The sequence below is a fragment of the Patiria miniata genome, unplaced genomic scaffold, assembly GCF_015706575.1.
Source record: "Patiria miniata isolate m_02_andy unplaced genomic scaffold, ASM1570657v1 HiC_scaffold_27, whole genome shotgun sequence".
Lineage (NCBI taxonomy): Eukaryota > Metazoa > Echinodermata > Asteroidea > Valvatida > Asterinidae > Patiria > Patiria miniata.
Genome location: NW_024037066.1, coordinates 1071000 through 1091142, shown reverse-complemented (window position 1 = coordinate 1091142; position 20143 = coordinate 1071000). Strand labels below are relative to the sequence as shown.

At 41.9% G+C, this 20143-nt stretch overlaps 1 protein-coding gene across 2 annotated transcripts in view; it reads left to right on the top strand.

Moving 5' to 3' along the window:
* LOC119734224 (axin-1-like) overlaps positions 1 to 17915 on the top strand; it is a 37750-nt gene extending 19835 nt beyond the window's left edge. For both annotated transcript variants that reach the window (XM_038207593.1, XM_038207594.1), the window contains exons 4-11: positions 3969 to 4086; positions 4932 to 5069; positions 5620 to 6260; positions 7015 to 7152; positions 8056 to 8274; positions 8661 to 8780; positions 10976 to 11152; positions 17296 to 17915. In XM_038207593.1, coding sequence (XP_038063521.1) covers positions 3969 to 4086; positions 4932 to 5069; positions 5620 to 6260; positions 7015 to 7152; positions 8056 to 8274; positions 8661 to 8780; positions 10976 to 11152; positions 17296 to 17422 — 1678 coding nt within the window. In that variant the 3' untranslated portion in view covers positions 17423 to 17915. The remainder of the gene's footprint in view (positions 1 to 3968; positions 4087 to 4931; positions 5070 to 5619; positions 6261 to 7014; positions 7153 to 8055; positions 8275 to 8660; positions 8781 to 10975; positions 11153 to 17295) is intronic.
* The last annotated feature ends 2228 nt before the right edge of the window (positions 17916 to 20143 follow it).

Here is a 20143-nt window from a genome sequence, read left to right as displayed (position 1 = left end):
AAATATCGCAGACGTGCACATCCTGTATTTTCCATTTTCCTTTTTTCTTTATATTTTTTTTTTACCCTAACTAGAGGCATTGTTGCTAGGATGCAACCCCAATCCTGCAAAATCCTTCAACTGCCTCCGTGTAAAAATTGCATAACGCCTCAATCCTGCAAAATCATCCGTTATTTCTTGAATGTGTTCCTTGGAGGGGTGAACGCTGCCTCCATCCTTCAAAATCCTCCAGCAATCACTGTCAACACTTGGAGCAGTGTGCAGGATTTCAAGTATAATCTAGGCCTAAATTTATGCACGGCCGAGTACAAACAACAAGGTCCAGCTTAAGACCCTGACAGAGTGCATCCTTCAAAATCAGCCACCCATTTTTGTCAAGTAGCCTCAACCCTGCAGAATCCTCCACTTATGCAAGGAAGAATTTGGAGGTTTTGGGAAGGTTAGGGTCCGAGGATGTTAACCCTCACCCCCTAGTCATTCCTCCGGACTACCCTGCTAAATCCAGCAGAGTCCAACCGGAGTTTCCTGCTCAATCCACTGTGCCTTATTTTCAGTTGTGTGCTGAATCCAACGGCGTCCAACTTGGCGTTATAAATTAATGCAGTTCAGTTGCCTGCTGAATCTAACATTTTGCATCAGGAATGTACACAAGGGGTTTACTGCTCAATCCAACAGGCTCCATCAGGTGTATGACATACATGTAGTTGGATCCTGTTGGATTCAGAAGGGTTAGTATATACTTGCGCCAATGCAGTTTTCCAAACATTGTCTGCATCTCCCTCATCAGCTCTCTTTCCCCTCCTTGCTGCTGTCCCTATCGCCAGGGTGCATGGACTTCAGCAAGTCATGTGCGAAACGGTCAGTAAGAGCCTGCCTCTACGGTCTACTGACCAATCAGACACAGAGATGGGGCAGGTGGTTTGGACACAGGATATTAGATTGTATTTGTTGTACGGAATATCTTATTCCTCTGCAGCTCCTGCTTGCCATATGTACATTAACCTTTTTAGAGATATACGGCAGATACAATGGGAGGTCGCTAATTTTGTGGATTAATTTGAGACAAATACAAAAGAGTTTACCCAACACCAAAGAGCGCCCTCTATTGTTTTCACCAAACTACACAAATGCTAATGTGGGTTAACAAGTCACTTTGAGTGAATTCGCAGACGGCATCTGAAATTTCAGTTGCAATTTTTTTTTTTTTTTGTCTGACTCATTTGAAGTTTGTTTGAGACAAACCATCTTCAGTCATGTAAAAAAAAAATAAGGGTACTGGAATGTGAGCCTAGAATGCTATAACATGTACTTGACCTACATGCTAGCCAGAGTTGCCAGTCTTAATGTACAAGCCGTGAATGTTATTAGCCTTTCAAGAGCAGAGGGTAATTATGCTTTGCTCGTGGACAGACTGTCGGTCACTTAAAATTTTCGTTACAGTGGAAAAACAAAGGATTCATTTTGAAATGAATATTATGATCCCCATAAACAGTAAGCGTGTAGCCCTCAAATTCATTGAACATAACAACTGAATTAAGGGTTTTTTGCCTATAAAATTTACCGATAAATTTTGTACGTACCGGTATGTACATGTTTGTACATCAGTATGTAAGCTTGAAATATCAAACAGAAAGGCCTAACACACTCCACCCCCCTTTTTTTTTTATACTTTTGACACATGCATCTTGTGAATAACTCAATTTACGAATTTATGAAAGCATCAACAGAAAGTAAAGATATGATCTTAAGAAAAAAACACAGATGAAAGACCTGTTCATTGCACGCATTTTTCGTATTTTGTCCAAACCCTGTCATTTGGTTGGAAAAAAAGGAATGGGCTCATTTATCAATGGAAAGTACACATGGTACGCGGGTATGCACAGTCTTGTATGTTTATGATAATTGCTCGTAATTGATGGACACAACACGGAGGTTTGATTCTTCTCAGGATAATAATTGAACAAAGGCGCCTAGAAAGATGCTGAATGTCATTTCATTAATGTTGTAGGTGTCGCCAGACTGCACTTTCGGTTATTTTTATATGTTCCTCATGTATTGTGTGTAATGCAGAAATGCTAAAAACTAATTAGAGCCTACATGTACTGGTATATGTTGGTCGTATGAAAATACATCATGTTGTGGGCAAATGCTTTCGTAACAATCATGGTCGTTTTTTTTACTTTCTCTTCAAGTCTAAATCCAACCTGCTTTTTGCTTTTGTGGAGGGTTCAGTTCTCATAAGAAGGAGAGAAAAAAAATATCGTTGGGAAAAACCTTGCGTTGCCATGGCAACTAATCCCTCCCAAAGGGGACATGTTGGTTCACTGACCAAGGGATACCCTTTGCCTGAATGATTAGATACAGTGTAGTAAAAAAAAAAAAACCAGTGTAGCCATCGAGGTGAACGAAACACTAGCCTGCTCATGCACATGTAATATGATAGTGCATGCGCCAACAGGCTCAGGGTGAGTGCCTTGCGTTGACCCTTCACCTTTGACCTGAGGGGTCGGGCGGCGATGATGATGAGCAGGCGGATGTCTTAGGCTGCCATGGGCTGCCTATTGATTTGATATGACGAAACGAGGGTTTAGAGAATGCATATATTAAGGATCTGAAGATCTTTGATTTTCAGCATGTTCTTTGTGTCGACACGTCCGAAGTATTTTGTTGTCTCTCAAATGATTTTTTTTTTTGGAGGATGTTAATAACGTGTGTTTGGCAAAAATTATGTAATTACACACGTATACTGTAAGTTTATCTGGTGAATACACAAAGGCACATCGGCAACAAAAGCTGCTTCATGCTCATGTTGTGCAGAAATGAATCAAAGCATTACGTGAATCTTCAGCAATACAAAAGGTTTTTTTCGAAGTGAAATGAATCAGAAAGCAAGGACGTTCACCCCAAGATGGTTGTGTGCATTCCTGCTGGGATTTATGGGGGAAAACTGGGACACAGTTTTTTGTGTGAAATGGATCCGTATGAACTACTTATTTCTTCTTGACGCAGTGTACATTTAGTGTTCGCATGTACATGTACATGTGTACGAGCAACACAGTGTATACAATGTATACAAGCAACATACATGTACGTACATGTACATAGACATCAGTGCAAAGTCTCAGAAAATGTCAAATTATTTGTGGCTTTGTTTTACATATTTCAATGGCTTTAGCATAAAGCCATTGTTACATCATTTGTCACCGTTACGTGTGTCGGACAATCAGTGAACATGCGCACTTTTTCCCACTTAATAATTTGAAGTGGAGGGTGCAGAAAATATTATTCTTTTGTTGGGCGGAAAAAAACTTGAAAATGCTGGAGTATTTCATATTTATAATGCCGGCAAAAAAAACCCCCGGAGGACATGGGGATTAACCCTAACCCACCTCACTCCTCCAAAATCCTCCTGGCAGTTTTGGAGGATTCTAGAGGATTGAGGATGAATGGTGATTGAATCAAATGAGGATGCTGGAGGATTGAGGATGAATGGTGATTGAAGCCCATGAGGATTTTGGAGGATTGAGGATGAATGGTGAATGAAGCACAAGATGATTTTGGAGGATTGAGGATGAATGCATTTTGAGGCAGGACTGTCTGATGATTTTGAAGGATTTGGCGTTGGTTATCCTTCATTTAAACACGAGTGCAAAGTTTTGGGATGAGGAAGATTTTGGAGGATTGAGGATGAATGGATTTTGAGGCAGGACTGTCTGACAATTTTGAAAAATTTAGGCAGAGTTGAAAAATTTTGGAGGATTTTGGAGGATTGAGGATGGATGTAAGCAACAAGGGCCTAGGGGGTTAGGGTTAAGTGTTCATCCGTATATTTTATTTCTAAACATTGTGTCAATTTAGATCTCCACTGTGTACATGTAGGTATCAATTTGAGCTGGTCGTTTTTTGAAAAAGACAAATATATGTACTTGAAGTGGTGTGCTAAGTGTTGTGTATTTTTGTTGTTGCAGTGACGGTGGGCCCATGATGGGGAGACATCAGAAGCAGCAGCAAAGACGGAGGCAATACCGAGCCATGAAGACCAACGTCAGGCAGAATGGACGGGTTACATCATTCCCACCCTTCCCTGTAAGATAAGCCACTCCCCCATCCTTACATTCATGTACCATACTTCAACCCCCCCCCCCCCCCCATCGGACCCCCGAATACATACCCCCCCTTCAATTAACAAACATGTGACTAGGGATGTATGCGTGCTTGCATTTGTTTAAAAGATCCATCTATTGAAATTTTGGTACAACATGTAGCCTTGGCCAAAAAAAAAAGGTTGTGTACCTTTCAAGAAGGTTGTCAACCTTTCCGCTACTCTGCAGCTAGTCAGAAGAAAAGCAAACAGGTTTTCTGTTAACTTACTTACTCTTCTAGCATTGTATCTGAAGATCTCTCTCTTAACGCACAGTCTTTAAATTTTTTAGCCGGAAGGCTGTTCAAGGTTTATATGCACCTAATTTTTTAATCTTAAGTTTCCACTATCAAGGTTGACAACCTTTCTGTGACCATGCAGCGCGCCAGATGAAAACAAACAGGTTTTCAGTTAAAATAACTGTCTTGGCGTTGTACATGAAGGTCTTGTTTTACTGGATTTTTTTTTCTTTTTTTTTTGTCATTTTTTTTTTTTGATAGCCAGAAGTCTATTCAAGTGCCTTTCACGTCGAATTTTGAATCCAAGTTTCGTACATCCACTTCTTAACCACATTAATACCTTAAATAAATCTGAAAAATTCCGATACCTTGTTTCCGTCTTTCCCAATCATGGCCCAAACCCTGCCCCGTGTGTTTAACACCCTAGTACACACAGTGCTGATTTAGAATTGACCAAGAAACATAGTGCTCACGCGAGAAAGCCTCTGCAACCCATGGTACATGTAAGGTGAATACTAAGGAGCGCTTTGTTTTCCCCGTGCTCTTGATAGATAACTCAGCGTCCACCCAAGGATGTCCAGCCCATGGAGCCGGCAGAGTTCGCACGTATTCTGACCGAGAAACTGGAGAGGGTCCTAAGACAACGAGAGACGGAGGAACGACTCTCGGCGAGGTTACGAAAAGTGGAGGTAAGGAAGAGAAATCAACAACGGTCTCCCCAAGCATAGCCGAGTGTGGTGCTCTCACTACAACTGACTGGAAAAATTGGGAATTTCCCACATGCTGAATAAGAGTGCGCCTCTCTGGAAAACCACTGTGCGTGTATGCGCTGCACTGGCAATGAGCAGTGTTAGCCGGAGCTGAAATGTGTTCAGCTTTGTGGATTCGTAGTGCGAATATTTGTTGTGGCATCATAAGTTCACATTTGTGTTCGCTTTCTTGAGTATGAATCGGCCCTAATGCTTTAAAATGAGCAGTACCGCAAATTGCGAGTTGTACATTGCAAGTCTACTATGACGTGTACGTTTCCATCATTGTTCTGTACTTTCAACAACAAACACAAAAGACAGAAGATGTATTTTCAATGATTTCCAAGAGATCAGTATATTTTTTTTACGAAGTTGCTCAGACAGAGACTAAAACTTTCAATGAGCAATACATTGTCTGCACATCAGAGGTAAAAACTGTTCAACACAAATTTGTAGATTAAATTAATTAGCGTGTCTTTTTGTTTTTAAGGAAGAGGAATCGGACCCAGATAGGACAGCCAGTGCATCTGATGCGCCCAGGTTATCGGCGGCCATGTTTGAGAAAGGAGCGTTACCCGAAGACGACCCCAACAGCATTCTAGATGACCACTTCTCCCGCGTGTTCGTGGACTCGGCGAGGCACACGCCGGGGGAGTACTCCCCTCGGTCGCGATCGCCCGAGCGCGTCCACCGGGCTAAGGTAGCTAATCCGCTGAGCGGGTCCATGGTCCAACCGGGAATAAACCCCAAGCAGATGATTCCTCATCATCAGCTGCAACAGCACAACAAACTCATCATGCAGCGACAGCGGGCGAAGGACGCTTACACGCCGGGTTACAACGTGGACCCCGAGATGTCCCTTGCTCAGTACAAACACTTGATGCATCACAAGGCCAAGCAGATCGAATTTGATGCCGGAGCGCAGAGAACATTGACGGCCGAAACGGGCGACTCAATATACCACAAACTCCGAGCCAGAGGAGACAGTATAACCATGGACCTAATAACGGACTCCTCACGGCATGTGAAAACCAAAAAGTCCAGTAAAAAGTCTGATATTTCTTCCATCTCCAAGACGACGGACAGTGGGATATACGAGGGTCCTCCTTCGCTGCCATCGGACAACGAAAGGTATAAACCTTGTCTTGCTCATGTACTAACCTCAGGTTTTGTTTTTCTCAAAGGTAGAAAGTTGAGTGCAATACAGGGTGAGTAAAAAAAAATGAAACTCAAATGTCGGGACTATTGTTTTAGCGAAGTTCCGCATGTAGCACTTTCAAAATCTAGGATATGAAAGCCCCATCATAAGCTTTCTTTTAGTACAAGAATCATTTCAATCGCTCATGTAATTTTCAAGTGTCCACGGATCACAAAAAGGTAAGTGTTCTTTCAGCAAAACAAAAACAAGTCGCATAGGGATGTGTGTGAATTGTTTCATTTTGCTGAAAGAAAGCACACCTTTTTTGAGATCCGTGGACAGAACTTTAAAACGGTGGTTGTGTTTAAAAGTCCGTATCTTGAAAAGTACACAAGTGATTTGAATGATTCTTGTAATAAAAGAAAGCTTAGGAATTGGGCTTTCATATCCTAGATTTTGAAAGTGCTACATGCAAAACCTCTTTCAAACATTGGTCCGTCCATTTGGGTTTCAATTTTTTTACTTGCCCTGTATAGGTTGATAAAGGAATTTTCAAATTTCAGGCTGGAGTCCAACATCTACATGTAATGCCAGTCATTGCATATTTTTGGTTGGTTATGGTGGTTGGGCTTTAAATTGTTCTTATGTTCATACACCTTTCAACCTTTATTGATGCCTCGCGGGGTAGGTAAGTTAGTCCATCAGCGAGAATGAATCAAAGATTAATGATCGGTCTTGCACTTGCAGGAAGCAACACATCGAGCAGTGGATTGAGGAAGGGGAGAGGTACAGCAAGCAAGTCATCGGCAAGCAGTACCGTCGGACCAGCCACCGCATTTCCCCTGATATCACGCAGACCTCATCCGTGCCACCGCACAGACAAAGGTCAGTAACAAGCGAAATTCGGGAGACCTGGCACAACTGTGACCATTTTTTGTGTCGCGTAAAACAAACTTTTGAGAGACACTTACCAGTCCTAAATTCTGTACGACCGTACACACCAGAGGTACTTGTGGGGTAACAAACAAAGGCAACGGTACCCCACATGTGCAATCTTTAGAAAAAAGGGTACCCCCACAAGTCTTTAGAAATAGGGATATCTGGACAGCAATGCTCCTACCCTGAACTCCCATCCGCTGGAACGTCCGTAGACCCGTATGATAAAGTTTTGAAAAAAATGTATAACTTCTACATGCTTTCATGGATTTTTGATAAAACTTGGATGCAGTGACCCTTGGGTGGGAAGACACAACTCTTCATCGGAGTACTGAACTGAGGTCAAAGGTCATGTAGGGGTCATTAGAGGTCATTCTTCAAATGTGCTTCGACTGTTTCTTTGTCTACTGAATTTGATGGATTTTGATGTAACTTGGGGCAAGTTCGCGCAAGGACTATAGTTAACCATTGGTCGACTAACGCTTGCCCGAACTCTGTCTAGTCGACGATGGTTAACTACGCTAGTCGACTATTTGGAACCAACCTACTGGGGCTGGTTGCATCGCTGGTAACCATAGCCGCGCACATTCGTAACATACAGCAGGGAGCCAGGATCCAGACGTTTTGCAATGACATTTTGACCAGCGTTCGACTAGAGACGTTCGCACTTTGCTATTAGTGTGCAAATCAACCACTAGTCGACTAATGGTCCTTGCCCGAACTTGGCCTTGGATGGAGTGATGCTTGGGTTGGGTTCATCACAAGTCGTCCAAAACTGGAGGTCATTTGAGGTCGTTAAAAAATTCATTTGTTTCGCTGTTTCAATATTTTATATTTTACACTCGCCCACAGTATGCCAAAGAAGCCCGTCGCCTACAACACCTCGCGGCCCAACTCCCAGGAGCGGACGCACTGCCTGACCAAGGTGCTACCCCAGCGCAGCTCCCCGCACCTCCCCACCCAGCCCATCATGCAGGACCCCAGCATGCCCGTCAATAAGCCCCCCGAGCCCCTCACCGTGCTGGAGGAGGTGCGGCGAAGGATAGACGTCTCCAGCAAACAGAGGCAGAGGTAATGTCTTGCAGGATAGTTTGGTTTTTTGTCCCAATGTCTGTTCACTCTGAAATGAGCACCACCACTTCAAAAGGCCTGAGCCTTGAATTCCCCCCAAAATAGCACTCGTAGTACATGACATCAAATTGTTACAACCCAAAAACTCTGAAAACTTGTTATACACACACATGCAATGTTTGATATTTGGTATACACATATGCTTTGTCTATATCTTGAAGAACGAACCAGCTAGCCACTTTTTGAGTGTTGAGGAAAAAGTCTCCATAGTTTCTACAGTTTCTCCGTAAGTGAATCTGCAGAAGACAATGTCTATAGTTGCATTATGATTCTCTGAAGATTCGTGTTGCTGGACTTGACCGGCTTTTGAATTTCCGTCCTTGCAGGCATTCTGATGGCGTCCGCAAGGAGAGGAGACCCACCAGCGGAAACCCTCCAACCCGTGTAACCTCAGCGCCTGCCAAGATGGCTCCAGTGGTCTCGCCAGATATGATGGAAGACCAAGGGTAGGTTGCAGGGCACATGCCAGTTGAACTTCACCCCCAGACCCCTACACCCCCTAAGAATCTTTACCCCATCCCCAAAGTACTCCCTTAAAACCTTTACCCCATCCCCAAAGTACCCCCTTCGAACTTTTACCCCATCCCCAAAGTTCCCCCTTAGAACCTTTACCCCATCCCCAAAGTACCCCCTTAGAACCTTTACCCCATCCCCAAAGTACCCCCTTAGAACCCATCCCCAAAGTACCCCCTTAGAACTTTTACCCCATCCCCAAAGTACCCCCTTAGAACCTTTACCCCATCCCCAAAGTACCCCCTTAGAACCTTTACCCCATCCCCAAAGTACCCCCCTTAGAACCTTTACCCAGTCTCCAAAGTACCCCCCTTAGAACCTTTACCCCATCCCCAAAGTACCCCCTTAGAACCTTTACCCCATCCCGAAAGTTCCCCCTTAGAACCTTTACCCCATCCCCAAAGATCCCCCTTAGAACCTTTCCCCCATCCCCAAAGTTCCCCCTTAGAACCTTTGCCCCATCCCCAAAGTTCCCCCTTAGAACCTTTCCCCATCCCCAAAGTTCCCCCTTAGAACCTTCCCCCCATCCCCAAAGTTTTACTGGTCTCGCCTTGTTTCTTATGATCAGTGTTTCTCGTGTCCGTTGTCATTAATATGATATTCACAAGTGGGCGATCCAGCCTTTTATAATATCCTTGACAGCGCTTTTAAGAGCTCATTAAGTAAACCCGACAATGTATTATTAAAATCCTATACATCGTGTAGTAATGGTCAAGAAGATTACAGACTAGGAGTTTTACGATCATTTCTCTGAATCATTAATTAGATATCATGGTTCATTGGCCGTGTCACGGACATTACACTTCCTTTCATAACTCTGGAATTACCCAAGTGGAAACTGCAAGGCTTTCAGTCAGACAACAGAGGCTCTCATGAAATACTGACTTATCTGATGACCAAACATATTGCTATTAATAAAGTGGGTCCATATTGCATACAGGTGGTACACAATCATTTTGTACTCCTTAATACGTGTTTCAAATTAAATACAATTTTCCTCAGACCAGCTGATTTCCTCTTTAATTCCCATTTCTGTCATTCACAAAAGAAAAACACCGTGCAAAGTCTTCTGATTTTGGGAATTTCCTCTCTTTTTTTCGTGAATGTACAGTTGCATTAATACGGTACACTATCGCAAGGAAAGTTTGAAGCTTTAAGTCTTGTAAGACACCCAATCCCTTTCATAAAGAAAAAAGGTTCCGAAAAGTTTTTAAAAAAAAGGCGTTGCGAGACCATAAGTGGCTAACGAGCGGATATTAAACTCGTTTTGTGCCTCGGTGTGTTGCTAATGCATGTGATGTTTGATGGATGCGAAATACACCAGAACAGGACAGGTTTGAAAGCGTGGCTTTTAAGTGTGTGGCTGGATAAGATTTCTCTATTGTTCGGGAAGGGAAATTAAAATCCAGGCTTTTGTTTGATACGAATGTAGCATGTGCATGCCCAAAGAGGTCAGTTGAAGTGGGTCAGCATACCGGTACATGTGTTTACTCCAAAGCATTCACGTCGTTTCTTTAAAGTCACTGTCTCTGTACAGGGTGGTCCTAAAAAAACGTTGCCACTTTTCCAGACGCAGATTTCTTGGAATTGAGGAGACATGTTAAAATTGTTTCAAGATATTCCTTAACTGCAGGATCTTGGTGGTATATGGTGAAAACGGCGCTGAAAATGAAGCCTAAATTAAGAAATGGCGATGGTTTAAAGAAAGATGGTCAAACACCAGTTTGTCCACATGTAAATCTATGAGATATGGTCAAACAATAGCACTGCACACACAAAGAACTGCAATGATTGTACTGAGGTCTACATGACTGCCATAGACGTGGACACTAAATGGCCACTATTTCTTAACTTGAGCTATGTTTTCAATGCCGTTTTTACCATATACGACCAGGACCTTGAAGTTCAGGAATATCTTAAAACAATTTCTGCATGTCTCTTCAATTTTGCGTGCTTATCTGTCATCCGTTCCGAACACCGCTGAAGCTTTGCCACTGTTTAAAAGGCTCAGTCACGGACATTACATGACCCTGGAATTGCCCATTTCAGCAACTATAATCTCCCAAAACACATATTGTTTTATAAATATCTTTAAACTGGTAATCTGTTTCTCTGATTACGTTCACAGGAGGAAAAGTGGGTCCAAGCAGCGCACCTTTGCCCCGCCGGACGGTAAGGAAACAATGACAACGACGGTAGCCTACTACTTCTGCAACGATCCCATCCCCTACAGGACGACACTACCGGGCGACAAGATCACGTTGGCCCAATTCAAGACTCTCATTTCCAAGAGGGGTGACTACAGGTAAGCCTTAAACGAATCAATGATGTCATTTTCGACAATGCAAACAAATTCCCATAAAATTATAGTGCATTTATATTCTATTTCCAATATTTTTAAACGCTTTTTCTACAGTGTTTTTTTTTATTTGAATGTCGAAGCAAGATTGTTTTTTTTTGTGGAGAAAATCCAACATTCAGTCTGGAGCTTTAAAAGATCCACGGCCTATCTATTTTTGTGTTGTGTGCAGGATGAAAATGGCTTAACAAAGCCTGGAAAAATTGGTGAAGTATTATAAATTATCAAAAAGTAATCAAAATCCTTTGCTTTGAATAAGAGCTTTTGAACAGAATTTAGATACAAGCTGTGTATCTCGAATATCAAAGTCTGTCATGTGTGTGACATGCCAGCTAAATTAAGTAATCATTGCAACTTGGCGTATAATGCGAGTTACGATCCTGCATTGTTCAGCTGCAGTATTATTTTAGCCCAGTGCTAGTAATTTGACGTCTGAGTCAGAAATCTGTCTTGCAGAATCATCCCTGTCATCCTGTTAAACTGCCATCCGAGCCCATGCATAGCTCGTGGCAGGAAAAAAAAAAGAAGCATCTATCCTGACTCCACTTACTTAATTCAGGTCTAAAAAGCCTCGCGCGCTGTCAGTTACGATTTGACACCTCGGCAGACCGGCGTGATCGGTATCACATTAGGCGCACGTCCCCTCCTCTTAAGGAAAATTCCCAGTTGTGGCCATTTTGATGTCCACTGGATTGAAGTTCATGACTTGGGATGTACAGGGAAGCCCTGGGGGTTATCCTCAGTAGACCTCATCATGCTTGACCGGACTGTCCTGTCCGTTCCCGGTGGACGTCTGCAGCCCGTCAGTGGTCACTCGCGGTGGACAGTTGAGAGGAGGATATCTCAGCATCATTTTGGAGTGTCAGATTAACGTCTCTCAGGATAATACGCATATTTGCAAGGCTTTTTTTCTCTGGTTATCATCTGATAAGACTGATGTACTGAAAAACTCTGAAGTTGAAGGTAATTGTCAAGGTTGTTGGCACTTCTGATGTTTCCGGTACCATATACTTGACAGTGCATACTGGTCCATTTGGTCTGATGTTGGAAAAATTACACTTCGTTGTCTGATTTGTTTTTTAAGTCTTGTCTAACTGAGCTGTGTGTCCTGGTTTATGGAACAACAACAGAAGCACAAAAGCAAGTCTATTTTTTTTTCTCTTTCATGAGAAATAATTCAAGTTGGCATTGATTTTAAATGCCCCTTTAAAGAAACAGAGGATGTGCTTTACACGTTAAATGGAACTTGACTGATGAGCCATCTATTTCTGTCCAGCTCTCCCCTGCACATGTAATTGCCCTGACTGGGCCAAGTGATTTTCACACCGTCCTAGCGTGTCGCAGCTAAGGAGAAATACTAGAGTATTTTGCTGCCCGACCCACGTGGGGGAACTGGAAGGTGTTCGGAGTGTGAAATTTGATATCTCCGTCTCATGCTGCAGTTACCTTGGCTTCCTAGTTCAGCTCGCACCCCTTCAGGGGCCTACCCTTCTTGTATCTGAAGTCAAATTATATCAGCGCCTTGTTGGCTAGAGAGAGATTCAGCTCAGTAGTGACTGCTGGTTCTCTATTCCAGGCCATTTTTTTTTGGGGGGGGGGGACTTTGATTTGGTTGGATTAACACTCTACTGTCCGGTGCTGGGCTTGGTGGTAGTCGATGCCCCGGGCAACTCTGTTGAGGTCAGGCTTGCTGGGGTGTTGCTTTTGTGGCCAAGATGTTATTTTGGGCTGATGAGAGATGAGATTAAGGCCTGATGGAATTCTGGGGCCTCTATATACAGATGGTACCCTGGTGTCGCTGGTAACCAAATAGGCTAGGTGCCGTGCCACATGTATATCTTCAGTTCCCGTTAAACATTTTTTTTAGGGGGGGAGGGTCGACTTGGTCCAAATCAATTTGTTTGCCATGTTCATTTTGGTGTTTTTCTTTTTAAGAAATTCCACAGAAAAAAAGAACAGAACTTCGAAAAGCCTTCATAATTTTGGGGTTTATTGGTATTCTTGTATTTGAAACAACGATGAATGCCTCGTAAAAGGAGTTTAGCCTTTCAGTTCACATTTACTTGCAATTTAATGCATGTCTCTTTCGTAAGTTGCAATCTGTTTATGATTTTTAAAAGCACTACAAAAAAAACTACATTGTTATCACCATTAAACTAATATGATCATTAATTTGAATCGTCTTATTTGACAGTGAAGTAGTAAATGCATACTGTGTTGTAGTACCGAAATCACTTCATTGTCCCGACCCTACTGTGATTATATTCCGTCATGCTTTAAGGTCAAGTTAAAAAAGCAATCACATCAAAAGGCAATTTTCCAAATGAACGTCACAGATTTTAATACCCTAATGTACACACTACTGACCGACGTTCTCATGTAGGCCTCTTTGATGCGGTGCTTTTAGAAAAAAAATAATAAGTCTTTGTTTTGAAGCAAGGTTAGAATCGCATAACCATCGACTTTAAAACCGTGGCAAATTCACAGGAGTGAAGATAATCTGTAATCAAAACACTCAAGGGAAAGCATTTTGGATTGGAATTGGCCGTGTATTGGGAGAGCCTTGGTTAAAAAAAAAAAAAAAAAAAATTCGCGAGACGGGAAGAGTTCCGTAAGCCGACCATTTGGAGAGATGTTTTCATTGTGTGATTACCTCCTTGGCCCGCCTCCTTCCGGAATTATCGCCGCCAGGATGCTTCAGCTGTCTCCAGGGAGTTTCTCAAGCGAAGCCTGCGGCCTGTGCTCCGTGCCTAGGCCTGGTGTTCTAGCATCTTGAAGTCTTGACTGAAATGCTCACTAAAAACTTGGAGAAAATAATCTCAATGTGCGCAAACAGGAAATGGCTTTAAAATTATAAAACAAAACATTGCAAGATTTATGATATTTTGCCTGCGTAATATTTTTGCTGTCTGCAGCTTCCACTTTCCACTTAGTATAAGTAAAAGAGATTTGCATGTAGGTAAAATGAGTGGGATTGGCTTTGATTTCTTGCCTGCCTTCCCCCCCCCCCCCCCTTTCCAAAATAAATTTCCCTCTTTAGTGAGATATTACCTTCCGAGGTAAAAAAAAATAAAGACCAGTGAGGAAAAAAAAACCAAGTAGATAATTATGTTGAAGTTGATAATTGTTATGTACAAAGTGTTTATAAAAACAATAATGGTTTTCTATTTTGTGCGTCTCTCAAAAAACAAACAAAAACCACGGCGTGGAAAAATAACGAGACATTATTTATGTGTTCTGGCTTCTCAACCGATGTCACAAATTGGGAAGACAAGCAGAGGAAGCGTTGTTGCCTTTGCCTGTTTTTCGCTACATTGACTGATCAGATTGATGGGGCGCCCTCAGGGGGTTTATTCTTGAAAAAAGCAGGGCATCCACTACGCTGTGTCGTGTCGTTACTCCGGGCCGCACTGGCTAAAGATGCAATCGTCTTGTTTTGCTTGCCACTTCAGATTCCCGATCGGAGGGATGTTAAGAATTAATCCGAGTTCTCCTGGGTATTTTAGACGGCAGATTGGATGGAGAAAAGGGAAAAAAATTGTCTGCTTTTTCAAGTTCCTGTTTGGCTTGTTGGGTCTGATGATGTACAGTATCTGTCCATTTTTGTCTGTGTTTTTTCCGGATAAATAAGAGATATACTTTTTGTTATTAACAAGGCTCTTTTTTTGCCGAAAATTTTGATTTTCGAAAAGGCAAGATATACACGTAGCAGCCAACTTTTGATACAGCCAAACGCCACAAATACTGATTCACAGGAGTCGTTTCAACAGTATTTTTACGGTATTTCTTTCCGCAACCTCATATTTTTCAACACTCTGGGGTGTACCCACGGAGCGTAACTTGTACCACAACAGGCTGTGCACAGTGACCAGGTTCATGTACATGTACAACACACAGTCCGCCTACACAGATTGTTTGGACTTCGTTTGTGTGTACAAAACAAATGGGGGATTAGTGTGTTTAGACGTCGTCCGGAGGCGTGTCGAGGCACACTTGACATTTTAAGGGAAGTTATACAATTGGAAAAAATTAAGAATGTTTCTCATCGAGAGTTCAAAATGGTTGCTACGGGTATAGTACTTTTGGCCGTCCACAGAAAGAAAGCCGTGCCTGTGTATAGAAACGGCCAGATCGCGATAACACACCGTCCAACGCGAAGCGGTTAACATCACATCGTGACAATTGTGTTACGAATTTCAAACCATTGCACACTTGATAAATATATAAATGAAGAATCCGGAAAGAAAAAAAAAACTATACACGTTCCTCAATCATCCTGTGAAAAAAACCACATTATTTACAATTCCCCCGAATTTGTTTTAAAGTACAGAATTTAAACACTCCGTGATGATTTTTTCAATATTCAAATAAGGGAAAGTACAGAAAGGGTTTAATTTCAGTTGCCTTTCAATCAGTGAGGAATAACGTGAGTTGAGTTATCCAATCAGCCGGGAACTTAGAGTAAACAGAATAAGTGGTCTCTATTCCCTTAAGTTCCTCAAAGGAGATTTAGGGATAACGTTAATATTCAGAACGCAGTGCGGTTTACTAGCATGCCTTATGCATCTGGGACTTGGGCCGCTTTTCAGAGAGAATATATGCTTTGGAAGGAGCTGTACCTTTAAAGCCGAGTAGTACAGCCCAGTACGTCAACTTCTTGTCGGCAATGCATGGAGAAGAGCTGAAGAAATTTTGCTATGACTATTTACATGATAGATGTTAGAATCGTTTCAGTTTTCTAGAGATTATCAACACGGCATGATGAAAAGTTGCAGAAAAAGAGTAAAAACTAGAGACTGATTCTGCGACAGCCATTCTCTGAGATAGCACCAGGCTTGGGCGAGTTGCGCTCATGTAGTACACACGCACTCCGTACGCCTTTGATCAATAGGGTTAACATAATGCGCACGCGCCTCGTCTTTAAGAATGCGCACGGCGCGTGCGCGCGGATGTGGCTTGACCTAAAAAATGGCTTCTAATGTTGTTTGCCGAATTAGTCTAGTCGCTGATAACTGGATCAGCTTCACCAAAACCATAATTTCCTTATTCTTGTGTGTTGTCCGTATGCAGCTCAGCCTCGTGCTTTTCTGTCAAATAGAGGATTTGCATATGATGCAGTGACTTCAGCGTAAATGCAGATGTAATTACCTTCAGTGCAAATAGTAAAAACAAACTTGAATTTTTAAAACCAATATGTGTCTATGCAGAGTTGGCCCCAGGTCACACCGCCCACTAGTCTCTTAGTACTTTCCTCATCTGTGGCTTTCGAAACAGAAACGCTAGGCTTTCTCTGAGCTGTTCCCTCCCCTGCTGGTGTCCTTTTGATGGCCGCCGCCGCCCCCCGGCGTGTCATCGGCAACACCAAAATTACCTATAATTGGTGCCGCCCAAGACTGGACAGAACCGCCTGAAACTGGAAACCGCTGCACTCTAATTGGCCGGTCGGCTTTGACATTCTGGAACACACACACACACACTCTTGATTTGAAATGTGTGTAGTGATGATGCACCCTGGGTTGGGGACCCATGTGGAGGGAACAGTGGTTGCCAAGGCGGCCATCTTTGATTGTCTTATTTTGCTACAAAAAAAGAATTTGCTGTGGCCCTTTTTTTAAGTCAGCGCCTTAGGAGCTACAGTTGCAATTGGCTGCTGCACCTGTCCAGGGACATCTTATTTCTTGTCCGTAATTTTTTTTTCTTCTCTCTAGCCTCGGGGCTACATCACAACTACATGTACCCGTAGAAGTTGTTGTGACTTATGTTAAAAAATTTTTTGCGGTTTTCCTCCAACTTTTTTTGTTGACCTTCTGGAATGCCACTAGGCAGGGGATATTTTCAGAAGAGAGATAGGGGTGCATACCTCAGTGTGTGTGTGTGCGTGTTGTGTTTATGCACATGTAAATATATATGTACATGTACATGAAGTTGAATACATTGTTAGGGATCAAATGTGTATTATTATATTTCAGTTATGCAAAGTATTTATTCCCCCCCCCCTCCCCCAAAAAGGGAGGGGTATAACAATAAGAGAAATTTGACAACCAGTCATGTAAATTTTGTGGTTTTTTACTGTTTTTTTTGCCGAACAGGTATACCTTTAAGACGCCCAGCGACGAATTTGACACGGGAGTTGTCCACGAGATCATCTCGGACGATTCAACAATTCTACCCATCTACCAGGGCAAAATCATCGGCAAAGTGGAGAAGATCGACTGAGTACGGTTGCCAGCACCCGACGATTTGCCCGAAAAAATTCCAAACAGAGCTACCCCAACCGTGCCAACAACCGCCTGACGTTGCAAAGTGAAAACTGTCGGCATTTTGTTTAACAAAATTAAACCAAAGGTGAAACCGTACTGTTTTTTTTTATGATCGTATGCAAACTCCTCCAAAAAAAAGTAGACTTGAAGCATTAACATGTGGCAGTTTCTGGTTTGAATGTGCCAGAGCTGGAATTTGTCTACGAAATTGCTGCAAAATATCTCAGCTACTTTTAACTACATGTACAGTACTTAAAATATTCAAATACATCTCTGTCATGCCAGTCGTGTCCAGCTCCTGTAATACAAGACATTGACACAGCATTTGTGATGCGATCAAGCTAAATGAGTCGTTGGTCAGGAATTTTTATTTGGAGATTCAGGCCAACATAGGGCCACTTCATCACATCACTTCATCACATCTCTTGGTGTTCCGACTTCCATAATCTTTGAACTAAAGATGGTATCAGCATGCGGTTTTCACAGCAGTAAGGCTGAGATTGTGCTCTTTTCAAATCTGTAATAAATAAAATGTTGACCAGGGTCGACAAACCACTCATGTAGCTTGATCACATCACATTTAATATTTTGTCATACCCCACAGACTAGGCTTAATTCTGCATCACTTTTGTTCTTAAAATGAACAGTAAACCATTTGTAATTTGTGCTTTTTTGTTTCGTTTGAACCCAACAAAAATGCTCAAAATCTGAAGGACGGTTAATAACTAACCCGATGACGTTTTAGCTTCGTGAATGCTGTACATTTCGAGGAAACAGAACAAACATAAACACAGATATTGTGGATCTCGATTTCAATTCCAAAGTTGCTGCGTCATATTGTGAATTGCGCCCTCTTGTGATGCATTCCCAAAACCAGCATTCGGGACATGATTCTCATTCAGCTGGTTGTCGCCCATTCATGGATTCGCCCAATTGCAAACCAACTACAAATTATAATGCCTGCGGGTGGCTTCACAGAAATTCCACAAATGTGTCACTTGACACATCTTTGGAAATGACCTTCTTTTGTTCTTTTCTCCAAAATGACAGCATGCCAGATAGAATGATTTCGCAGGGAGTTTAGTGTCATTACTATCTTTAAACAAGTAAGCTTTCCAACATGGATTTGGTAGGCTACTTTTTGGATAGCTGCAAAATACTCTGCCTTTAAACTTTTGCAAATCCCTTGCAGATAACTTATTATTTTCTCCACACCGGGTACACATTTACGTTTATATTTCTTGGCACAGAAACTCAAAATTTCAACAAATCGTTGAATATGTTGAAGAATTGAGCAAAGAGAATGAGCTTGTTGACCCTATACTGTGGTTTAAAAAAAAGATTATACTAAAGAAAAAAAAAGTTGGAATTGTGTCTACCTCAGATTTCTTAACCAGTAGAGTGACAGCTAAAAAACTGTTATCGTTAAAGACAGCATTGCGAAGAATTATGACCGTCTACTTAGTGATTAGAAGAGATTGTATAAAAATATTTATTTGTGTATTTTTAAAGGCCCCCCCCCCTCGTTATTAGGAGCATGTTTGTGGTCTATACTTCCAAATCATGTCCCATTGAGCTTTAAACCACACCCTCCTAAGCTGTTTTTATTACGAGCTTTGTCCCCCTGTAATTTATGCGTACTTATTAATAGTTAAACTTACAAAGCCTCTATACAAATTTAAAATCCGCGATGAGAGTAATTTAAACAATCAGGAGGCATTTTTCAGGCAGCCAGGACTTGTGGAAGTTTAGGCTGCTTGTTTGCCTACGTGTATATTTGATACAAAGTCTTATATTCAACTGCCAATTTGTACAGATAAACGACTAGACTTCCTTTTGAAAAGTCTGTTGTTGTTTTTTTATAGATATAACTTTAAAAAGAAACATTGTAAAGTATTATTAAGCTTGTTATGATGAACGTTTTGTTGGTTGTCGGGAGACGCAAGGTTGTCTGCTTGCAGTTGACGTGTTCAGATGTGCGGTGAGCGCGTTGAATGCCTGAGACTGCGAGCAACTGAAATGGCGCGTCTTGGCATATCCAGCCGGGCAGTGATCTGAAAGTTGACTCTGTACTCTTCCATGCTTCCCCGGTTATGTTTCGTTCCAAACCCTTATCTCATCTGTTCTGTAAAATCATAAAATGTGTTGTCTGGAAAAACGAACAGGCTCAACTTTGTGCGAAAATTGGCCAATTTCTACATGGAACAAATTTGGTCTGGTGTTTTTGTGGAGCAACTCTGTAATCTAAGCCCAGTGCATTCGGCTCGAATAAATTTGTCCAATTGGTAAATTTGATCAAATATACATAACACCCAAACAGGAAATTCAAATAACAAAAATTCACTTTCCAGTGCAGATTTCATGTCTTTATTAGCTTGGATGCCATTTCGGCCTAAACTCATTGAACACTGGACAATTCCTTCCATTTCCGCAAACTTGGACAAAATTGTTCAAAATGTCAATTTTTCTGGGGAATTAATGACAGAAATTACGCCATGGGTTTTCTTTTGATAAATATCACTTAGTGAGACTTACTGATGATAAAACCTAAAGAATAAAAAAATATGAATAATATATGTATATTCCAAATGGTGTAAAGTCTGAGAAGTACATCATATCCAACTCGGAAACCTGCTAACAGTGCGTACACATAAAGGTGTTCTTGATGTTGTGGGAA